The 20375-nt window shown below is 35.8% G+C and overlaps 1 protein-coding gene across 1 annotated transcript in view; it reads left to right on the top strand.

The window, feature by feature from the left end:
- Positions 1-20375, top strand: part of LOC123563741 (TPR and ankyrin repeat-containing protein 1-like) — a 59033-nt gene that overhangs the window by 19577 nt on the left and 19081 nt on the right. The window contains exons 10-25 of the mRNA XM_053525258.1: positions 1420-2405; positions 3657-3858; positions 5035-5209; positions 7354-7525; positions 7694-7898; positions 8052-8180; positions 9254-9660; positions 9976-10122; positions 12538-12669; positions 13107-13431; positions 13619-13764; positions 14105-14351; positions 17638-17765; positions 18267-18372; positions 19248-19469; positions 19639-19805. Of these exons, the coding sequence (XP_053381233.1) occupies positions 1420-2405; positions 3657-3858; positions 5035-5209; positions 7354-7525; positions 7694-7898; positions 8052-8180; positions 9254-9660; positions 9976-10122; positions 12538-12669; positions 13107-13431; positions 13619-13764; positions 14105-14351; positions 17638-17765; positions 18267-18372; positions 19248-19469; positions 19639-19805 (3896 nt within the window). The remainder of the gene's footprint in view (positions 1-1419; positions 2406-3656; positions 3859-5034; positions 5210-7353; positions 7526-7693; positions 7899-8051; positions 8181-9253; positions 9661-9975; positions 10123-12537; positions 12670-13106; positions 13432-13618; positions 13765-14104; positions 14352-17637; positions 17766-18266; positions 18373-19247; positions 19470-19638; positions 19806-20375) is intronic.

Raw genomic sequence — 20375 nt, forward strand, 5'->3', positions numbered from 1 at the left:
GAAATTTTAAATAGATCGAATTTTTCTGGAAAGCATTAACTAATTAAAAATGATTTGAAACTGTGTTATGGAAAGTATCTGTGCCACTACACCTGCTTTAATGTAAGCAATATATCGGTTTTCATAAATGTAAATATCCTGTAAATTTAGTTGACATATCACGGGAAGACAGTTACATTCGATGTGTCTTTTGAAAAGTTTTGTGTATGCCTAATGCCTCACAGTTAGTATGTCGTTACTGTTTTAGAAGATTTCGCGATTTGAATTCCCGTGTAAGTGTCGAATGCATTTGGAATATACATAACATGAACGATCTTCATTTTCACTATAATAGTAATCGTTTGAAAGGATGCTAAGAGATAGTAGACTTGCAATAAAGGCTGGAAAATGACATGATATTTTGCATCAGTAACTAGATGCAGTGACGTTCTTTTTGTTGAATAGACAATAGTAGAAAGGTTCTATGTCCCTTTTATGATAAGCAGGGTTATGTTTCTTTTTATTAATTACTATTTCGTAAAATCGAGAAGTCGAATGCTTCTAAATTGAGACATTTATGAACTTGAAAATGCATTTCTTTGCATTTTTGATGGATGTTTTTATTTTAAAAACTATGGTATTATATGTTCGGGGGTGTTTTAACAGGAGAGAAAACGTGTGTTAACAGAGAGATTCTCGCGCTCGCGTGCTGTTATAACACCTTTTTTTATATGCACGTTCCGTGGCAAAGCGTAAACGTCATTCTGCCCCATAACGGATAATTCAAAACGAAATGACGTCAACGTAAAAAACCAACTCAGACATTCCCGCGCATTTCGTGAAAATTTATTGATGTTGAGAGACAATATATTCATTTACTTGGTTTTTACGCGTTTTATGCTAGAATAGCGTTAGCGCATGTTCATTTCGTGTTATAACATCTGCAGAATCCCTCGGGATACGTTGGTACCCTCGCCCTAACGGGCTCGGGCACCAACCAATCCCTCGGGATTCTGCAGATGTTATAACACGAAAAAAACATGCGTTATCCCTACATATTTCAAATATTTGTCTTTTAACTTATTTCAAGACTACAAAGGAGTAGTATTATAGAGATTCTGCCCTCGCAGGAATTTTATTTAACTCAAAAACATTGAACTTTATTCACTTTAAAAGCCTAGAAAAATTATGAAATAAATATAATAAACATTTATAATAAAATCTGTGAAAAGGTCCTTGGAAGCATAGAACGCAACAAAGCAACGAATTAGTCTCGATTTGATAATCTATTCACGAGAGGTAATGAAATGTACAGCTCCCCTCACTCCCTGTAAGAATTGCAAAAAATTGAAAACATTTGTCTTGAATGTATCTTATCATGTTACATTCGCAAGCTGTTGCAAACACCAATTTTGAAATTTAACTCAATTTTGTTTTCAGAGTTGACATTTATACAAGAATTGCTACATATTCAGGAAGAAGAAAAAGATAAATATTTATATCTTGATCCGGAACAAGTAGATGCAAACGGTGACTGCATATATCACCTCTTAGCAAAAGCAGACTATGATGATTTTGTTCTTCGGCTTACTGAGATGCTTTGCAGTAAGATTATTTCTGCAAATTACTGCAATAAGGAGCGGAAATACCCAAGTGATTATGTAAAGAAAACACATCCCCGTCTTCTCAAATTTCTTGAAGATGCATCTAAGATAAAGCCTTCACGTGAACAGGTAATTTACAAGGAACTTGAAAATGACGCAAAGAGCAAGTCTTCCGAAGTAGAGACCGAACTTGCTCAGGAAATCAAATCTAAACATCCACCACAAAGCTTAACAGAACAAACTGAAGCGACCAGGAAACATATTGAAGCTTTAATCTCATCTCTACCAGCAAATGTTGTAGTCAAAAGTGCTGACAGACACACACATGAGATTGAAAAAATTAATAAAGATATCACACTGACTAGTAGAAAAACCTCCGTAGATCAAACTATAACAAAACCAAAAGTGGTTGGGATGACGGAAAATAAACACAAAAGTCAACATAAGAATAAAGCAAGAGGAGAAAATGAAAACAGCAAGACCGCAAAGGATGAAAGGTCTTGTCTTCAAGAAACGGAACATGTACAAAAAAGGAAAGGTGAAAGAATAAAAACATTAGACGATATTGCAGATAAAATGAGTTTCGCGCCGAAAAATGTAGAAGAAAATTACCTTGTTGCCATATCAGAAGCTCCGGATTTGGAAAACGATGATATGTCTGGACCCCCTCCTCTCGAATCAGATGAAGTTGTTGATGGTGGTACACAACAAATTAGGGTACTAAATGTCTCGCTACCGGTTAACACCCAAATTATTGAAAAGAAGGAGGACGACCAAGACGAAATAGCAGATGCAGATGAAGACTTAGATCTTGAGAATTCGGTATTTATCTCAAAAGTAGCTGTTTAACATTAAGGATTTAGAGATTTAATGAGGTTTTATGTCAAAACAAGTTAAAGCAGCTTTTTTCACCGAAGAGGCTCATAACACAAATAATATAAACTGGCAATTTTTAACAAAATACCAACACCTACTTCAATTAAAGAAACTGTATAAATTCTGTAAATGATACGGCTTGTATTTCACAAGTAAATACGAACAAGCAGAAAACAAATGCCATATTGTACTGCCTTGAAATACAAATTCGTACTAAACATGTTCCCGCACTTATTTTACTAATATGGACCTGGGTTAAGCAGAAAACCTTTTTTAATGAATAGCGAGTCATATAGATTCACTATTCTAACATAAAATTGCAAACTGCTGACATTAATTTTTTCATTTTCATTTTAAACATTCAATAACGCTTTTTCTATATGTAAAGGAAGCACGGGAATCTAGTGTGCGTGTATAAAATGACGTTATGACGTTCCAAGGGCATGCTAAATGAAAGAAGTCCAATTTAAAATATCATCCATAACGTTACAGTAGGGTTTGTTCTTTGTTAAACACATTTTAGAACATGGAAGTATATGATTAGAATTTCATTACAACTGTAGCTTGATCTGGAATGTTGTATATGGCTCACGCAGATTTTACCAGACCATATTACATTCGGTGCTTGCGCACCTCGGGTGTTCCAAGACTGGTAAATCCACTCGAGCTGAATATAACATCCTAGATAAAACTACTGTTATGATAACCCTATTGTATATTTAAGAAATAATAAGTTCCCAAACGTGGTTTATCGTAGAATAACCCGAGTTTTGAGTTCTTATGCGTAAGAATATATCACGAAGGCCGTAGGCCTTCGTGATATATATTGTTTCGCATAAGAACGAAAAACACGGGTTATTCTACGATAAATCACACTTGGGAACTTATTATTTCAATTCTAACACGACAAACTAGTAACAAAAGTGTTAGAAAAAATGGTAACTACTTTTTACGACCGTGCTACGCGCCTGGATCGGATGACGTCATTGCACGCGAGTGGTTTATTGCAGAATAACCAGAGATAGATTTTGCTCTACATGTATGTAGGTTATTTGCTTGCCGTGTTATAATAGAGTTTATAGTATTTTATTGAGGTTGGAAGCCTAGCATAAAAACCTTATGTGAGGTAAATGAGATTGTTTCTATTTTAGTATCGTTTTCTTTAAATACTATATATATATAGCTATTTCCTTGCAGTTTGAAAATCTCACATGGGAAGTTGAATATACAGATAAAGTGCGGAAAACGTTAGAAGATAAACAAGTAATGTCAAAATTGAAATGCAAAATAGTCCGGATCATTCGGATGCTAGCAAGTGGGGACTGGCAGAGGCATTTATGTAAAGAGCTAACAAATGTACCACCAACTCTACGATTGTTTGAGGCAAAATTGAGCAAAGGTAAATCAGTTGTGTTTTTGGTGTGTTTTTTTTTCAGTCGAATACTACTAACAAAATGTAGGAAAGATAGGCAACTTTTAAAAAGAAAGCTCAACATAGTGTCCCCCTATGTAGAAGCAATATATTGAATTTTCATTACAGAAGTACATAAGGTCACTTACATATTTCTGCTGTTGAATTTCAACCACAATTTGTAGAAAGCAAAAGTCGAAGCCCTATGTCCTAAACTCCCCACAGCGATTACTTTCCCTTTCGGTACATTAATCTCTGCAATCACGAGTTGTTATATTCTTCCTTGTTAACCAGATTTGTTTTGTTTTTTTAATTGCATTATTCGCATCTAGATGGTGATATTCGCGCACATAATTGTTCAAATAACAAATTGAAGTGAAATTTGTCAAAAATATCTATTTGGACGTTTGACAAATGAAACAGGCTGCCGGAATGTTTCTTTGGCGTCTGTGCTATTTTGCAATGTCATGTGACTTTCTCATCGTCACATGGTATCTTGTGAATGCAGCGGTTATAATGAGAGCAAGGGAAGGTAACCTCTGTGAGAAGCTTGCCTGTTTCCATTATCGAAAGCATTTCATCTGCGAAATGATTTCTGGCAGAGAGAATGCGAATGGAATTTACAAGAACATCTTTAGGAAGCATAGAACGCAAACAAGAAAATTAAAAGGCTGGCAGAGTCTGTTCAAGAGCGGATAAAGCGAAACTCTATGACAGTAAAATTTAATGGATTCTATGAGCCTAAAGGACCAGAAAATACAACAAAGCTAAACTGAGTCCAAGTACGTGGATACTTTGTACAGCCGCTACATGATACTGAAAACTGATGTTGTTAGTGTAAATAACATTCATTAGAAGCTCATTTGGAAGCAAAGAACACGACCATGCACAAAAATAACAGACTCAGTTTAACTGAGTCTGTTCAAGAGAGGTAATGGAATGTGCAACGCGCATCACATTCCTAGTACAGGCTTCAGCAAAGTCGTGTCATTCAGATGTATGGAATGGACTTCATAATCCCAAAAGACCACAATGATGCTGGCGTTTTGCCGTCAAGAACATTTAGCTGGGCTGGATAATAGGATTAATTAGCTTTTAATATTTTGTCGTATATGTTATTACAGATATACATATTTATATTCTGTATTTACTGAATACATTTAGGAAGAAGAATAATATGGGAAAAAGCAATAAGTTTCTCGTCGAGATGCAGTGACACTGCCGATCACCGACTGAAGTTCTCTGCCGAGGATGATGCATCACAAGTCCGTGGTGGCAGGATTTACACAGAACTTATTAGAGTATGGGATATCGTTATGGATCATGACAAAATTAAAAGGTAAAATATGTCGTTTTGATATATACTTTGTAATGAAATATTCAGAAATATTGATGAAATATAATTCATAGTTTCATTGTATTTATTTTTCACTGCAATTACAGATATTTTCAATATTTTCACTGCACTGAGACATATTTTTTATGTGTTCACTGGTTACCCAGAACTATTCATTACTCTTGGACAGTGATTTTGCTTTCGTTGGAAGTGATAAAAATGAATATGGATAGTAAAGCAAACTATTTCAATTCAAAATAAAGAAATTACAATGGTCGCAACCTGCCTATTGTACATTCTAACCAGTATATATAAGAGTACACGATATTTAACCTTCCACAGAGGGACATTACTCGGGAGACCGTTTGAAACGCCAGAAAATAAAACCGCATCAATAAATCGAAATTATCGGGAACAGCGAATTGAACACAACTCGCACAACTACACTATATTCATGCAAAAAACATATTATCCTCTATTTACTATATTTATATATCTTTCATCTTTACATTTTTTAATACGACCTTGAAGAATTTCGAAAATGTGAATTAAAAATGCGCAGTACGCATGTACATCTATTGCTGATTTTATAACATTTCTCTGAGCTTTGAACTTTAGGAAATTATCTTTACAGTTAACTAAAGACAATAAGTTTCGAAAAATGCATGTTAGCATTTGTCATATTTTTGTTTGTTTGTTTGCTTTGGGTTTAACACCGTTTTTCAACAGTATTTCAGTTATGTAACGGCGGGTATTTAATGTAACCAGTGTTCCTGGATTCTGTACCAGTGCAAACCTTTTCTCCGCAAGTAAAACTGCCAATTTCCCAACATGAATCAGAGCTGGAGGACGAATGATTTCAGACACAACGTCTTTTTATCGATTCGTCATGGAGAACATAAGCTCGCTCTGTGATCGAACTCACGACCCGGCGATACGTAGATCTGCGCTCTCCCTATTGAGCTAAGCGGGTGGTCTTATTTTCAGGTTCAGCTAAAGCTATAAGTATAGGCTTATGGTCCTGTGTCCGTCTTCCGGCGTCCATCGTCCAAAATTTTACATAAACATCTTTTCCTCTAAAACTGCTGGTCAGAATTACACCAACCTTAAAGTTTGTCAGTAGCATCCTGGTAAAGTTCTCTCTCATACTTGTATATGTGTTCAAATGGTTCCGCGTGGCGCCTTTTAGGGGCCGCTAGAGCTAAATAAGAACCTTTAAACGATTTCTTCTCATGAACCGCTAGATGGATCTTCGTCAAACATGGGCTGTAGCATTAATATAAGGTCCTATCCGAATTTTGTTCAAATGGGGGTACTTGACCCTTTTCAGGGGCCCCGAGAGCTAATGATAGAAATGCATTTAAACGACCTCTTCTCATAAACCGCTTGATGGATCTTCATCTACCTTGGTTTGTAGCATTATTATAACGTACCTTTGTCAAATTAGGGCGTCTGGTACCTTTAAGGGGCTGCTAGAGCTAATGATAGAAAAATATTTAAACAAGTTATTCTCCTGAACCGCTTGGTGGATGTGCAGTAAACTTCACCTGTAGCATCATTGTAAGGGCCTCTCAAAAATTCATTGAGATGGGGACATTTGTCCCCTTAAAGGAACCGCTAAAGCTGAAATTAGAAATACTTTCAAATGACTTCTTCTCATGAACCACGTGATAGATCTTCATCAAACGTGGTCATTGTAAAGTTCGCACCCAACTGTATTCAAATGGGGGCAATCAGCCTTCTTTAGGGGCCCTGGAGCTAAAACTAGAACTACTTTTAAACAATTACTCATTAACCGCTTCGGCGATCTTCGTAAAACTTAGTCTGTAAGACCATTACGAGGTTCTCTCTAAAATGTGTTCAAATGGGGGCACTGACAAAAGCTTTGTTCTTATGATGGCACTTGGCTCCTTTTTGGGACCACAAGTTTATACTAAAACAGTCTTTGCAATTCATGAGTCAGCATGTCGTACGTATATTCATGGTCAAACATTTAAGATCAGGTGAGCGGCTTATGGCCACTATGGCACTTTTGTTTTTATATGTATACGCGAATTGAGGTTCAATTATATGCATGTCATGTATAGTTCGTTTTTGTTATTCATAATGTAAAATAAAAATTGCTGTTGATGTATGATTGTCCACAGGTCTGTAGATAGAATTAAACTTTCACATCAACGTGGCGAGAGTTGTATCATACGAAGAAAACTAAAGGGTTTAAAAAAGGAAAATGATCAACGCATTAGAGCGACCGACATAGCATACCCTTTGCTGTTTACCGAAAATGGTCCTAAAGATGATCCAGGGCATCAAGAAGAGGTAATATGTTGTTGCAAGATGATATTGCACAAGTGACTTCTAAGTATCTTTTAACACATGTTTTTAATTAACTGTTTACCGTTTCATGATTTTATTTACACAACTTATACAATATTTAGTTTTGTTATGAGTTCTTTTCACATGAAAGGATTTTTTTGTTCTTTACAGGTGCAACATTTTCCTCCTGCCAGTGCTAATGAAACGGAATACCATATTCTGAAGTTCTATCCTTGGGACACGACGCTTGTTAAGCATATCTTGCAGAGCAGCAACGTGAAAGTGGACTTTCCATTTAAGGTCACTGACTTAGAGCATGCTATCATCAATTTGAGTGGAAAAGAGGCAATTTTATTACTTGGACGCAGTGGGACAGGTATAATTTACAACAAAGATCTCGAAACAAAGGTTTTTTGAATACGTATTTGATAGCACCGACAGCAAAAAAAAACTGAAACATTATGTTTTCATTTTATTCTAGTTTGTTACTACTCTATTTCATTTCAGTATCAATTTCTTCTATTTTAAGGGAAGACAACTTGTTGTTTATATCGACTTTGGAGCCAATTCAGATTGTACTGGTACAATAGGTCAATCGATGCGCCATTACTCCCAGGTTCAGAGAGAACACAAGTACATGAGAACAATGACACAAGTGGTAAAATTAGAATCACTTTTTATTTTAATGTTTGCCTTCTGCATAAAACACAGTATTATGTCTATGTATTTCGGTATGTCCGATGTCATGGGCTGAAAGTCCAGAGAAAAAAGTATTTATTCATATAATGCCAGTTCTTTACCTCCATCGCTCAACCCCATCCTTTTCCCTTGCATTTACGCTTCATTTGCTTCCTCTCTCCTTCTAACATGAGGTAGTTGTCGTGCCCACAGTAATTTTATCCTCCGGCCATCCTTAGTCGGTGCCCGGCTGTTGTTTTTCCTGCTTCTGTATGTGGGTATATGTATTTGTGGGTGTTTGTCATGGGCGGTGCCTCACAGTGATTTTACAACGAGTAAGTTAACGTGCCCACCGTAATTTTATCAACGTTGAGAATTGACCTTGTCAACATTTCAACACTAAATCTTGATCAAAAGGTCCTTTTTCAACGTTGAGAATTGACCCCGCCAACATTTCAACATTAAATTTTGATCAGTGGGGTCAATTGTCAACGGGGTCAATATTTAATGTTACACCGGCCGTCCTTGGGCGATGCCAGGCTGCTGTTTTTTCCTGCGTATGTGTGTGTAAATGTATCTATGCATGTTTGCCATGGGCTGTGCTCCACAGTGATGTTTTGTTTTCATGCTTTTCTCTTTTTTCTCTGTGTATGTTAGTTATATTTATGTGTGTTTGTGTTTTGCACATACGTGTCTACGACGTTGTAAGAATACTACGTTTAAGGAACGTGACTTTCCTTGTTTAATATTCACCCTTGCTTCATGTTCCCTCAAGAACCGACCCTTTAATCTACCCCTTACCATCCAATCTCCATTTGTTTTTGTATTTTGCATATATTCATAATGTACTTGCTATTGTATTTTTGAAGCAACTCGTCTACACTATCTTTCCGTTACAGCTTCTTTTGTTGTGGGCCTACTTCGCGATGCATGTCTCTATGACTGTTTTTTGGTTGCTGTGTGCTTCCGGGAAATCTACCATTACCTCTTATCTTGTCAAGTATTTTATTTGATAAACATAGTAGTTAATACACAATACACTTTTGCTTTCAGAATTAGAAGAAACAGCTGAAGAAAGCAACCAAACTACCTGTGAGGGAAATATTGAAAACGAAAGCCATTCTTGCGAGAGAAATACTAAAAATGAAAATACTAAACATGTAAACGAAGAGAATTGTGTTGAGGATTCAGAGACATATGAACATTTTCATCAGATATTTGTTACAAAAAATCATGTACTAGCTGCTGAGGTCAGGAAAACATTTAACGAGTTTATGAAAGCCGATGAAAATTTATCAAAACATCAATCTGAGAATATCGACCAAGCTTTACCAAATCGTTTGCAGGATTTGCAGGAAAACGCATACCCGTTGTTTCTCACTTCAAGACAGTTGCTGTGTAAACTTGATGCTTCTGTTGGCAATTCATTTTTCGAGAGAAATGATGATGGATCGTTGAAGGTATCTTCAAACTACTTTGAACTACTGTTAATTTTTTCCAACAGAATAACTAGAAATATTTGTTTTTAAAAAGTGTTGTCTTCATATTTAAAGTGTGTATTCAAATGTTTTGTTTTGTCACAACAGGCAATTTTTTTGTATTCAATAAATTATTTCTAATAGCTGGTTTTATGTGTATGCAAACATGACAAATGTTCTTGCAGACAAATAATCCAATTTCTTGTACTTTTACATTACATTCCGCTTGTAAGATATTGTAAGAATTGGATCAGAATGATATTGCAAGTGTTTAAGTACATATGTGTTTATATTCAGTATCATGTTGATGGTTGGGCGGATACGGATGAAGAAATTACCGATCTCCATTTTTTGGATTACGATTCCGCTGATGAAGATACCGGTATAGTTGATGGCACAGTTAATGACAACGATGATGACATAGGTGTCAATAGGAGTAGAAAGGTTTAATATATAAAATCCCGCCTTGCCTACACATACCTGACACACATTTAGCTTAAAGAGATATGTATATATGTATGGATGTATGTATGTATGTATGTATGTATGTTCTTAAGTGCGTGCGTGTGCAGCACACTCGTGTTGTATCACTTACGTTCAATCGTAATATATACATTAAATTTTAAGCCTACTTTAGATCAGTTCGATTGTATTGCGACATATTCGATTAATGCTTGGTAGCCCATACAAAGTAACATTGACATATGTTTTAGCTAAGGTGAATTATTGTCATCGCTCGATGTCCGGCGTCCGTCGTCTGTCTGTCTATCGCCTGTCATCAGTCTGTCTGTCAACATTTAGCTTGTGTATGCGAAAGAGGCTGTATTTTTCAATTGATCTTCATGAAATTTGATAAGAATGATTACCTTGATATAATGTAAGCCGAGTTCGAATATGGGTCATCTGGGATCAAAAACTAGGTCACTGGGTCAAATCAAAGAAAATTGTTATGTATGCGATAGAGGTCGTATTTTTCAACTGATCTTCAAGAATTTTAATCAGAATGTTTGTCTGGATGAAATCTATGTCAAGTTAGAATATGTGTTATCTGGGGTCAAAACCTAGGTCACTAGGTCAAATCAAAGAAAAACTTTGTGTATGCAATTGGACTGCATTTTACACCGGATCTTCATGAAATTTTGTCATAATGTTTGCCTGGATGCAATCTACGTCAGATTCGAATATGGGTTATCTAGAATCAAAAACTAGGTCACACGGTCAAATCAAATAAAAACCTTGTATACGCAATTGGGGCTGCATTTTACACTGGGTATTTATAAAATTTAATCCGAATGATTGCCTTGATAAAATCTCGGTCAAATTAGAATATGGGTTATCTGGGGTCAAAAACTAGGTCACTAGGTCAACTGGAAGAAAAACCTTGTGTATGCGATATAGGCTGTACTTTTCGAATGATCTTCATGAAATTTGGTCACAGTAAAAGTCTTGATGTAATCTAGGTTAATTTTGAATATGGGTTATCTGGGTTCAAAACCTAGGTCAGTAGATCAAACCAAAGAAAACGTTTGTGTATGCAATGGGGACTGCATTTTACACCGGATCTTCATGAAATTTGACCAGAATGTTTGTCTGGATGCAGTCTATGTCAGATTCGAATATGGGTCATCTGAGGCGAAAAACTAGGTCACCTTTAGTACGCGATAGGGGCTGCATTTTACACTGGATATTCATAGAATTTAATCAGAATGATAGCCTTGATAAAATCTAGGTCGAGGTCGAATATGGGTTATCTAGAATCAAAGACAAGGTCATCCGGTCAAATCAAAGAAAAACGTTGTGTATGCGATAGAGGCTGTATTTTTCAATTGAGGTTCATGAAATTAAATCAGAATGACTGCCTTGAAAAAATCTAGGTCAATTTCAAAAATTTGAATATGTGTCATCTGGGGTCAGAAACTAGGTCACTATTTCAAATCAAAGGAAACCTTGTGTAAGCAACAGGGACGGCATTTTACACCCGATCGTCATGAGATTTAATCAGAATGTTTGTCTGGATGTAATATAGGTTGAGTTCGAATATGGGTCATCTGGGGTCAAAAACTAGGTCACCTGGTCAAATCAAAGAAAAACATTTTGTACGCAATAGGGGCTGCATTTTACACTGGATATTAATAAAATTTAGTCAGAATAGCTGCCTTGATGGAATCTAGGTCAAGTTTGAATATGGGTAATCTGTAGAGGTAAAGAACTGGCATAATATGAAAACTAGGTCGCAAGGTCAAATCAAAGAAAAACCTTGTGTATGCAATAGGGACTGCATTTTACACTGGATCTTTATGAAATTTGATCACAATGTTTGTCTTGATGACTTCTAGATCAGGTTTGAATCTGAGTCATGTTGGGTCAAAAACTAGGTCATCCAGTCAAATCAAAGGAAAAGCTGGAAAACACTTTAGAGGCCACATTTATGACCATATCTTCATAAAATTTTGTCAAAGTGTTTATATTGATGTTTAAAGTCTTGGATGATTTCGAATGTGGGTCGCGTGGGGCCAAAAACTAGGTCACTAGGTCAAATCAAAGGAAAAGCTTGTATACACTCTTGAGGTCACGTTTTTCATTCTTCCTGAAACTTTGTCAGAATGTTTGTTTTTATGGAATCTTTGACAAGCACGAACCTGGGTCATGTGTGGTCAAAAACTAGGTCACTAGGTCAAATCAAAGAAAATACTTGTTTACTTTCAGGATTTTTGGTCCAATCTTAATGAAAATTGGTCAGAATATTTGTTTCTATGAAATCATTAGGTCAAACATGTTTACACTGTTATGGTGTGTTTCTCAGGTGCGTGACCTAGGGCAATTTTGGCCTTCTTGTATGAAATATTAATTATCTTTTAGGATGATACTGATGTAAGAAGGGAAGTTACGTATGATATCTTTGAAAACGAAATGTGGCCGAAGTTGGAAAGTAAGACAAATGCAGATTATCACCCATCCCTAGTATGGACGGAAATAATGTCATTTATCAAGGTAAGGCAATATAAAGATTAAGCTTTATTTTCCTTTATAGACAAAAGAGGTTGATGAAAGCCTGTGTACTTTTTCTTTGAATAGTATATTTTTTTTTAAATAGTCCGTCTCTTTGCCTCGAAATTCTTTTTCTTTTTTCCAAATGAGAGAAAACATTACCACTAAGTACTTAATCATTTTAATACGAATGTTACTTTGTACGTATCTTTTGACACGTTTACACAGAATGTTTAAGGGAACATCATTTTTTGAAGTTATCCAAAGTACATGCAGACATGATTGCGTTTGCTTTCTTGCTTATATGCATGTTCGAAGTAAATGCTACATCACAGTAAAGTTGTCAGAGATGCAATAGCTTTTTCCTTCTTTGGCACCTAAATAACTAGATGGAAAAAAGAGTAGATTTGGGGACTGTATTCATATTTTCAATTTGACAGGGCTCATATGAATCACTTGCCAAACCAAATGGCTGTCTATCGAAAGACGAATATATCGACTTAGGAAGAAAAAGAGCACCCAATTTTTCTGGAGAGAGGGAAGAAATCTACGATATTTTTGTTTTGTATGAACACAAGAAGAAACAGAGTCGTATGTTTGATGAAACGGACGTTGTTCGCAGTGTATTTCAGAGACTCGCGCAGTTGGAAACAAGTCCAGTTGCAATACATCAAATTTACGTAGATGAGACACAAGACTTCACACAGGCAGAGCTGTTCCTTCTAATCAGACTTTGTCAAAATCCAAATGACATGTTTTTAACAGGTGATCGAAATATTTATCTCTAGTTTTTCTTTTACAGACGAATTGATAAGGTTTTCATAACATGTGTTCTTCCGTCTTCTCTTCTTAAAAATGTACACCTTCTTAACATAATAGTCACAAAATATATATTTTTGAAGAAACGATACTGTAATTGAATAAATGATAAATGACGTGTTTCAACTTTCAGGCGATACCGCCCAGGGTATTATGCGTGGAATTTCCTTTAGGTTTAAAGACCTAAGATCTCTCTTCTACCACGTTAAACAAATGACTGAAGAAGCAAAGAAAACTTCTAAGGCTTCAAAATCTGTGACAGTGCATGTACCAAACGAGGTTTGAATATGTGTTTGTTTTGTCTTTGTTGCTTCGTCTGTGTATTTTTGTGTAAGTATCTATCGTCTTCACTATTGTTTTGCGGCGGCTGTGTACTTCGAACGACATTATTTGAAATGGACCTATGTTCTTCTTTCAATAGTGTTTTAATCATTGCGTTTAAGCTTTCTGCCAATTGATACTAGTTTTTTTTCTAAATATTATGTTACAACAAGGTATTTCATTGAAGTTTGGAAAACTAAGTTCGGTTAGGAATAGGGTTACGGTAAGTGACATAATTTTCTGTACCATTTTGTATGTCGTTATTTAACAACATACATTGTTGTTTATATCATTGCAGGTACATCAACTCACCTACAACTACCGTTCACATTCTGGCATTCTTTATTTAGCTTCAAGTATCCTAGAGATTCTGTCGCATTTCTTCCCAGAATCATTTGACCGTTTAGATCCAGACCAAGGACTCTTCCATGGTCCAGAACCAATTCTGCTTGAATCTTGCAGTTTTAGTGATCTGGCTGTGTTGTTAAGAGGAAACAAAAGAAAAACGTCCAATATTGAGTTCGGTGCCCACCAAGTAATCTTAGGTGAGGTTATAAGATGTAGTTGAAACGTAATATAGTAATATAGTAAAATAGTATACTTTCTTTTCTCTCGGATTTTTAGTCCCTTACTTCTATCTCACCGGAGGGGATTAATGGACTGCATCTGTTTGTCCGTCAGTTACACAAAGTGGTTTCATGTGATGAAATGGTAAATATGTAGAAGATTATGTGGAGAATATAATTTAATTTTTTTTGTCACAGTCACAAATTGTGGATTTTGTCATACCTTTAAATAAAAAAGTGCAATACTTTTTTCATGAAATCTGGGACATAAATAGAACGCAATATGTATAATATATGTATAATCTCATTTTCACACTAAATCCGTCCATTCATCCGTCTGTCTGTCTGTCACTCACAAAAGTTTCAAAGTAAGTAACATGACTGACAGATTTAGGTTATTTAGAGAATTTGCAGATACTTCAGTGCTTTTCAGTTAATAAAGTTGAAAACGTCATTTTTATACGCCCCTCTGAAAAATGGGAGCGCCCTAGGCGGGCGGGCTGGCGGCGTCGACAAACTGTGTCCGGAGCATGTCTTGTTCATGCAGGGAGGGATTTTGATGTTACTGGGCACAAATGTTCACCATTTTAAGACAAAGTGCCATGCGCAAGAACTAGGTCCCTAGGTCTAAGGTCAAGGTCACACTTAGAGGCCAAATGTCAGACACAAGAATGACATTGTCCGGAGCATTTTCTCTTCGTGCATAGAGGGATTTTGATGTAACTTGGCACTAATGTTCACCACTATGTGACGGAGTGTCTTGCACACGAACCAGGTCAAGGTCACACTAAGAGGCCAAATGTCAAATTCAAGAATGACTTTGTCTGAAGCATTTCTTCTCCATTCATGGAGGGATTTTTAACTTGGCATAACGGTTCACCACCATGAGACAACCTTGTTAGCTGACCTGAGCACAAAGTGCTCAAGTGTGAGCTTTTGTGGTCAGTGATTGCCCTGCGTCCGTCGTCGTCCGTCCGTCGTCCATCGTCCGTCAACACCTCTCAGCCTAAACCACAAGTTCAATTTTGATGAAACTTCACAGGAATGTTTCTTGCATGATCTTCGTTAAAAATTAGTCAAAGAAATGAATTCCATACAGAACTCTGGCAACCGAAAGGAAAAACTTTAAAAATCCTCTTGTCCAAACCCAGAGTAGCTAGGGCTTTGATATTTAGTATGTGGCATCATCTAATGGTCCCCTACCAAGTTGTTCAAATTATTCCCCTAGGGACAAATATGACCCCGCCTTGGGGGGTCACATGGTTTACATAGATTTATATAGGGAAAAATTTTTAAAATGTTCTTGTCCATTACCACATGGCCTAGGGCTTTGATATTTGGTATGTAGCATCATCTAATGGTCCTCTACTAAGAATGTTCAAATTATTTCCCTAAGGTGAAATATGGCCCCGCCCTGGGGGTAAACATGGCTTATATAGACTTAAATAGTAAAAAAACTTTGAAAATCTTTTTGTCAATAACCACAGGGCCTAGGGTTTTGATATTTAGTATGTGACATCATTTAGTAGTCCTCTACCAAGATTGTTCGAATTATCCCTCTGGGTTAAAACGAGGCCCCGTCCCGGGTGTCCCAAATTTTACAAATACGTATAGGAAAAAACTTTAAAAACGTCTTGTCTTAAACCACAAGACCTATGCCTTTGATATTTGGTACGTAGCATTACCTGGTGGTCCTATACTAAGAATGTTCAAATTATTACCCGGGGATGAAAAGAGGCCCCGCCCCGGGGGTCCAAATTTTACATAGACATATAGGAAAAACATTTAAAAATCTTCTTGTCTGAAACTACAAGACATAGGCCTTTGATATTTGGTATGTAGCATTGCCTTATGGTCTTCTACCAAAATTGTTCAAATTATTACCCTGGGTTGAAAAGTGGCCCCAACCCGGAGATCCCAAGTTTTACATAGACTTATACAGAACTTTTTTTAAAAAATCTACTTGTCTGAAAGCTCAAGGCCTAGGCCTTTGATACTTGGTATGTGGCATTGCCTGGTGGTTTTCTAACAAGAATATTCAAATTATGCCCCTGGGGTGAAAAGAGGCCCTGCACCGGGGGTCACTTGTTATATGTGTCATAGAGGAAAACATACTTAAAAAAAATTCTGATCGTATTTCCTAGACAAAACAGTTACCTATAATTAATTATAATTACCTGATGACCCCAAGTAATTAGTGGTAAGATGACTTTGATCTTGACCTACTGACCTACTTTTTTGTTATTTTAAGATAGAGCCTTGAAATTTGGATGACAAATACAGTTTTGCACACCGATCTTAAAACTGAATTTATTTTTACCATTAATGTGACCTACTGACCTACTTTCTTGATATTTTAGCATCAGTTTGACATTTGAAACATGTAGCTCATATTACTCAGGTGAGCGATCCAGGGTCATCATGACCCTCTTGTTTGTAGAACTACTCCTCTTTGTTTTACTATAAATAGCTTATATTGTAACATTTTTATAACTGTCCGTAGGAAAAAATCTAGACCACTTTTCTGCGGTACAACATGGATGTTATATCCGATTTTAAGTGTATTTTTGACCTATCTCTATTTGGTATGGAGTTTTGTGTGGACTTATATCATATATACTTTTTACGATTAACTTCCCTTTGTTGTTACTATAAATAACTTACATTTTAACTTTTTTTATAATTGGCAAAAAAATCCATATGGAAATACAGGTGCTAGTGTAATGAAATTTGCTTTGACGGGTGTATATTGTGACATTCTGGCACTCAATTTAAAACTTGTTTTAAATGTGTTTTATCGTCCATAAACAGGCTCAGTCAAACCGAGCTTGCAACATTTTCATGTATGACGTGTTGGGCGACCTGTGGTCTTCCACTTTTCTGTTCTATGGCAACAGACAAATGCCCCTTCCGGTAAGGGCAGTAGTCTTGTTTATTTTCATTCTTTTTCAATGCGAAATATTTAAACTAAAATCATTTTCTTTGAGAAATGCTAGGACTTTCATTACGCTTCACGAACCAACATTACTTTACAGATTTATTTTAAAATACGAAAAACGAATGTCCTCTACAAATCAAAACATAGAACTTTATCATAAAAGATATTGTTGGAAATTTGTCCTAAGAGCACAAAATAAACAGATCTGCATTAGTATTTCGTAAGGAAAAAGTAACGCATACGTGATTTAGTTATCTTGAAGACTTTTTTAAGTCTTTCTATTAAGAAAGTAAATGTTTTCTAGTAAAATACTCTTTTATACTTCAGTTGTTAACGACGAGGCCAGAGATTGTCTGCCAGAAGAACTAAGTTGTGGACTTGTCCTGACCATATATGAATCTAAAGGCCTTGAATTCGACGATGTGTTACTGTATAACTTCTTTAAAGACTCTCAGGTACAATTTTTTTAACTTGGCAACAGTTCAGTGTCATTATTGTTTGTATTTTTTAAAGATTTACATTTATATTGAAGTGAACACAATGTTTATTGGATTTTTATTGTGAGAAAACATTATTGCCCTTACAATCCTCGATCATCATCGTCTTATCGAGGGTTGAACACAATACTTTCGTAAAAGACTTTGCTTATACTGTCTCTTTTGTAAAACATTTTACACAAAACTGACCGAACGGTCTTCACTGTGAATAAAGCGTATTGATTAATGTAAAGGCTGCTTTGACAGGAGAAATTTTGACAATATATTCACGTCCGTGCAATCTCGCCGTGCAATATCAGGCTCATGGAGACGACAAGGTGCATGTGTTTGTGATAATAGAATTTCTTGTATAAATATTCATATTTCAGAGAGTTTAAATTTGTTTTATTTAAAGTTAAGCAGTAGAAATAGCGATCGAAAAAACAGTGGTATTGCTAAACTGTTCATTCGTTTATTCAGGCCTCTAAAGAATGGCGAGTTGTTACAAAGCATCTTAAGGAACTAGCGTCAAAAGATACAATTAGGTCATCCCGACAGACTGAGATGTGCGTTAAAATTGACCAGGGTACTAAAACTTACGATATTGTTACAAAATCCAAAATGTTTAATGATATTATCAATTGAATCGGTAAGAAGATACCTTTCACTTTTTAATAGGTGCAAACCATTTAGTACCTAGCCAAAATATTCTGAATATAATCAAAGTAAACAAATGCCATTCAAATGTTTCCATTTCCGTATATATGTAACACATTAACTGTGCCCCATTTAATTGTTCTTATCAACTTTGATGAAAGACTTTGTCTTTCTGAAACTTCAGGATCTTCTCATAGATTTTGTTCTGTCTTGTAATAAAAACGACCTATTTCTGGTTTTAAACACAATTATTATAAGCCCAAGGTAGGTCACACGAACTTCCGTTTTGGTTATGTTAATTCTGAGAACAGTACGTAAAGTAGAAGTTTCTTGTATGAACCTAAATTTATAGGGAGATTTCTTATATTAAACATTAGCTAGGTAAATTATAGCAATCCCCGGTTCATTGTATTACTGAATTTAAGACATCTTGAGGTTGGTGTCTAAAGAGATTGTCCTTCAGTCCTTTATTTTTCATCTTGCATCAACAGTCCCGTGATCCCTGGTGAAACACGTTACTTAATTTGCATGAAATATAGATACTTACTCAATTAATTCTAAATGAGCAGTAAACCCAGATTAGCGTTTGATGCCTCGCTAGGTACTTGAGTTTAAAATTTTTCTGCCGTGAAAAAGTTAAAAGTGTGTTATGACTATTAAACTTATAATATAAAAGTTGAAAATTTCAATGTAAACGTAAATATTGCATAATGTCTTAATAAATTTGTATTTCCAAAAGAATGATTTTTAAATAACTTTAATCCTTTATCGAAACTTAATTGCCTATCAATGAATTTCTTTCAGATGTGTTATCATCGAAAGGTCGCCCAAGACCATTAGACTTTGACCCCAACCAACACAAGATTCTGAATTATGAATTGAAACAGTTATATACGGCCTTGACACGGGCAAGAGTTAATGTTTGGATTTTCGACGAAGATCTTGATAAAAGAGGACCAATGTTCGAATATTTCAAAGCCCGAAATCTTGTGAAGCCTGTTAATGTAACAGAATTAAATGAAGAAAGTAAGTAATAATGCACTACACTACATAATCTGTACATTTCTGAGAAACGTTTTCCATATGAAAAGTAAGAATTTAAACAGAAATATATGCTGATTTTGTTTCCATAAACGAATATTAAATTTGTAAGGTATGTGAAACATATATCAACCGAAATCCTTGTTGTTTTAAGGTTTGTCAAAAACGATATTTGTGGAGGAATCTAGTAATCACGACTGGATACAACGGGGAGATTACTTTATGAAAAATCGATTGTATGGTGTTGCAGCAAAATGTTTCCGCAGAGGCGGGGATCAGAAGAAGCAAGTGTTGGCCGAAGCACACGACAAGGCGCTAATGGTAGGCTTATTGCCTTAACATCTTTAGAAGGTCAAGTGAACGTTGTGACGATAAAAATGCAAGTTTTGTATCTTAATTCCTTTAAGGGAAAATACAACTGTTTAATGAAATTGGTCTCCTAAATACAAAAAAAAATTGTCATAGCTACGCCAGATTTCATTCAGCAGTTAATAACATGTAAACACGTATGCGCAGCTAGGTTAGTTTGCATTTCCAATGTGGTACATTAACAGGCTAAATCAATAAAAGCTGTAAAAAGATCCTTTGGAAGCAAAGAATGCAACTAAGAAAGTAATAGCAGACTCTGTTTGATTGTGTCTGTTCTTGAGAGGTAATGAAATGTGCAACTCTTCTCATGCCTCCTTGCATCGGTTTAAGCGGAACTCCATTACACACAAGTTGCATGGACTGCATGATTCCAAAGGACCAGAAAATATAAATAAATATGGGTCGACAGCTTTGTTTTATACTGGAACAAATATGAAACGAACCGCGCCAGTTTCTTCCAATCCAGTGATTTTCCCTAAACGGTCACAAAGAAACCCAGTCAAGTGTGCCTTCTGTCAGGAA

This window comes from Mercenaria mercenaria, chromosome 2, assembly GCF_021730395.1.
Source record: "Mercenaria mercenaria strain notata chromosome 2, MADL_Memer_1, whole genome shotgun sequence".
Classification (NCBI taxonomy): Eukaryota; Metazoa; Mollusca; class Bivalvia; order Venerida; family Veneridae; genus Mercenaria; species Mercenaria mercenaria.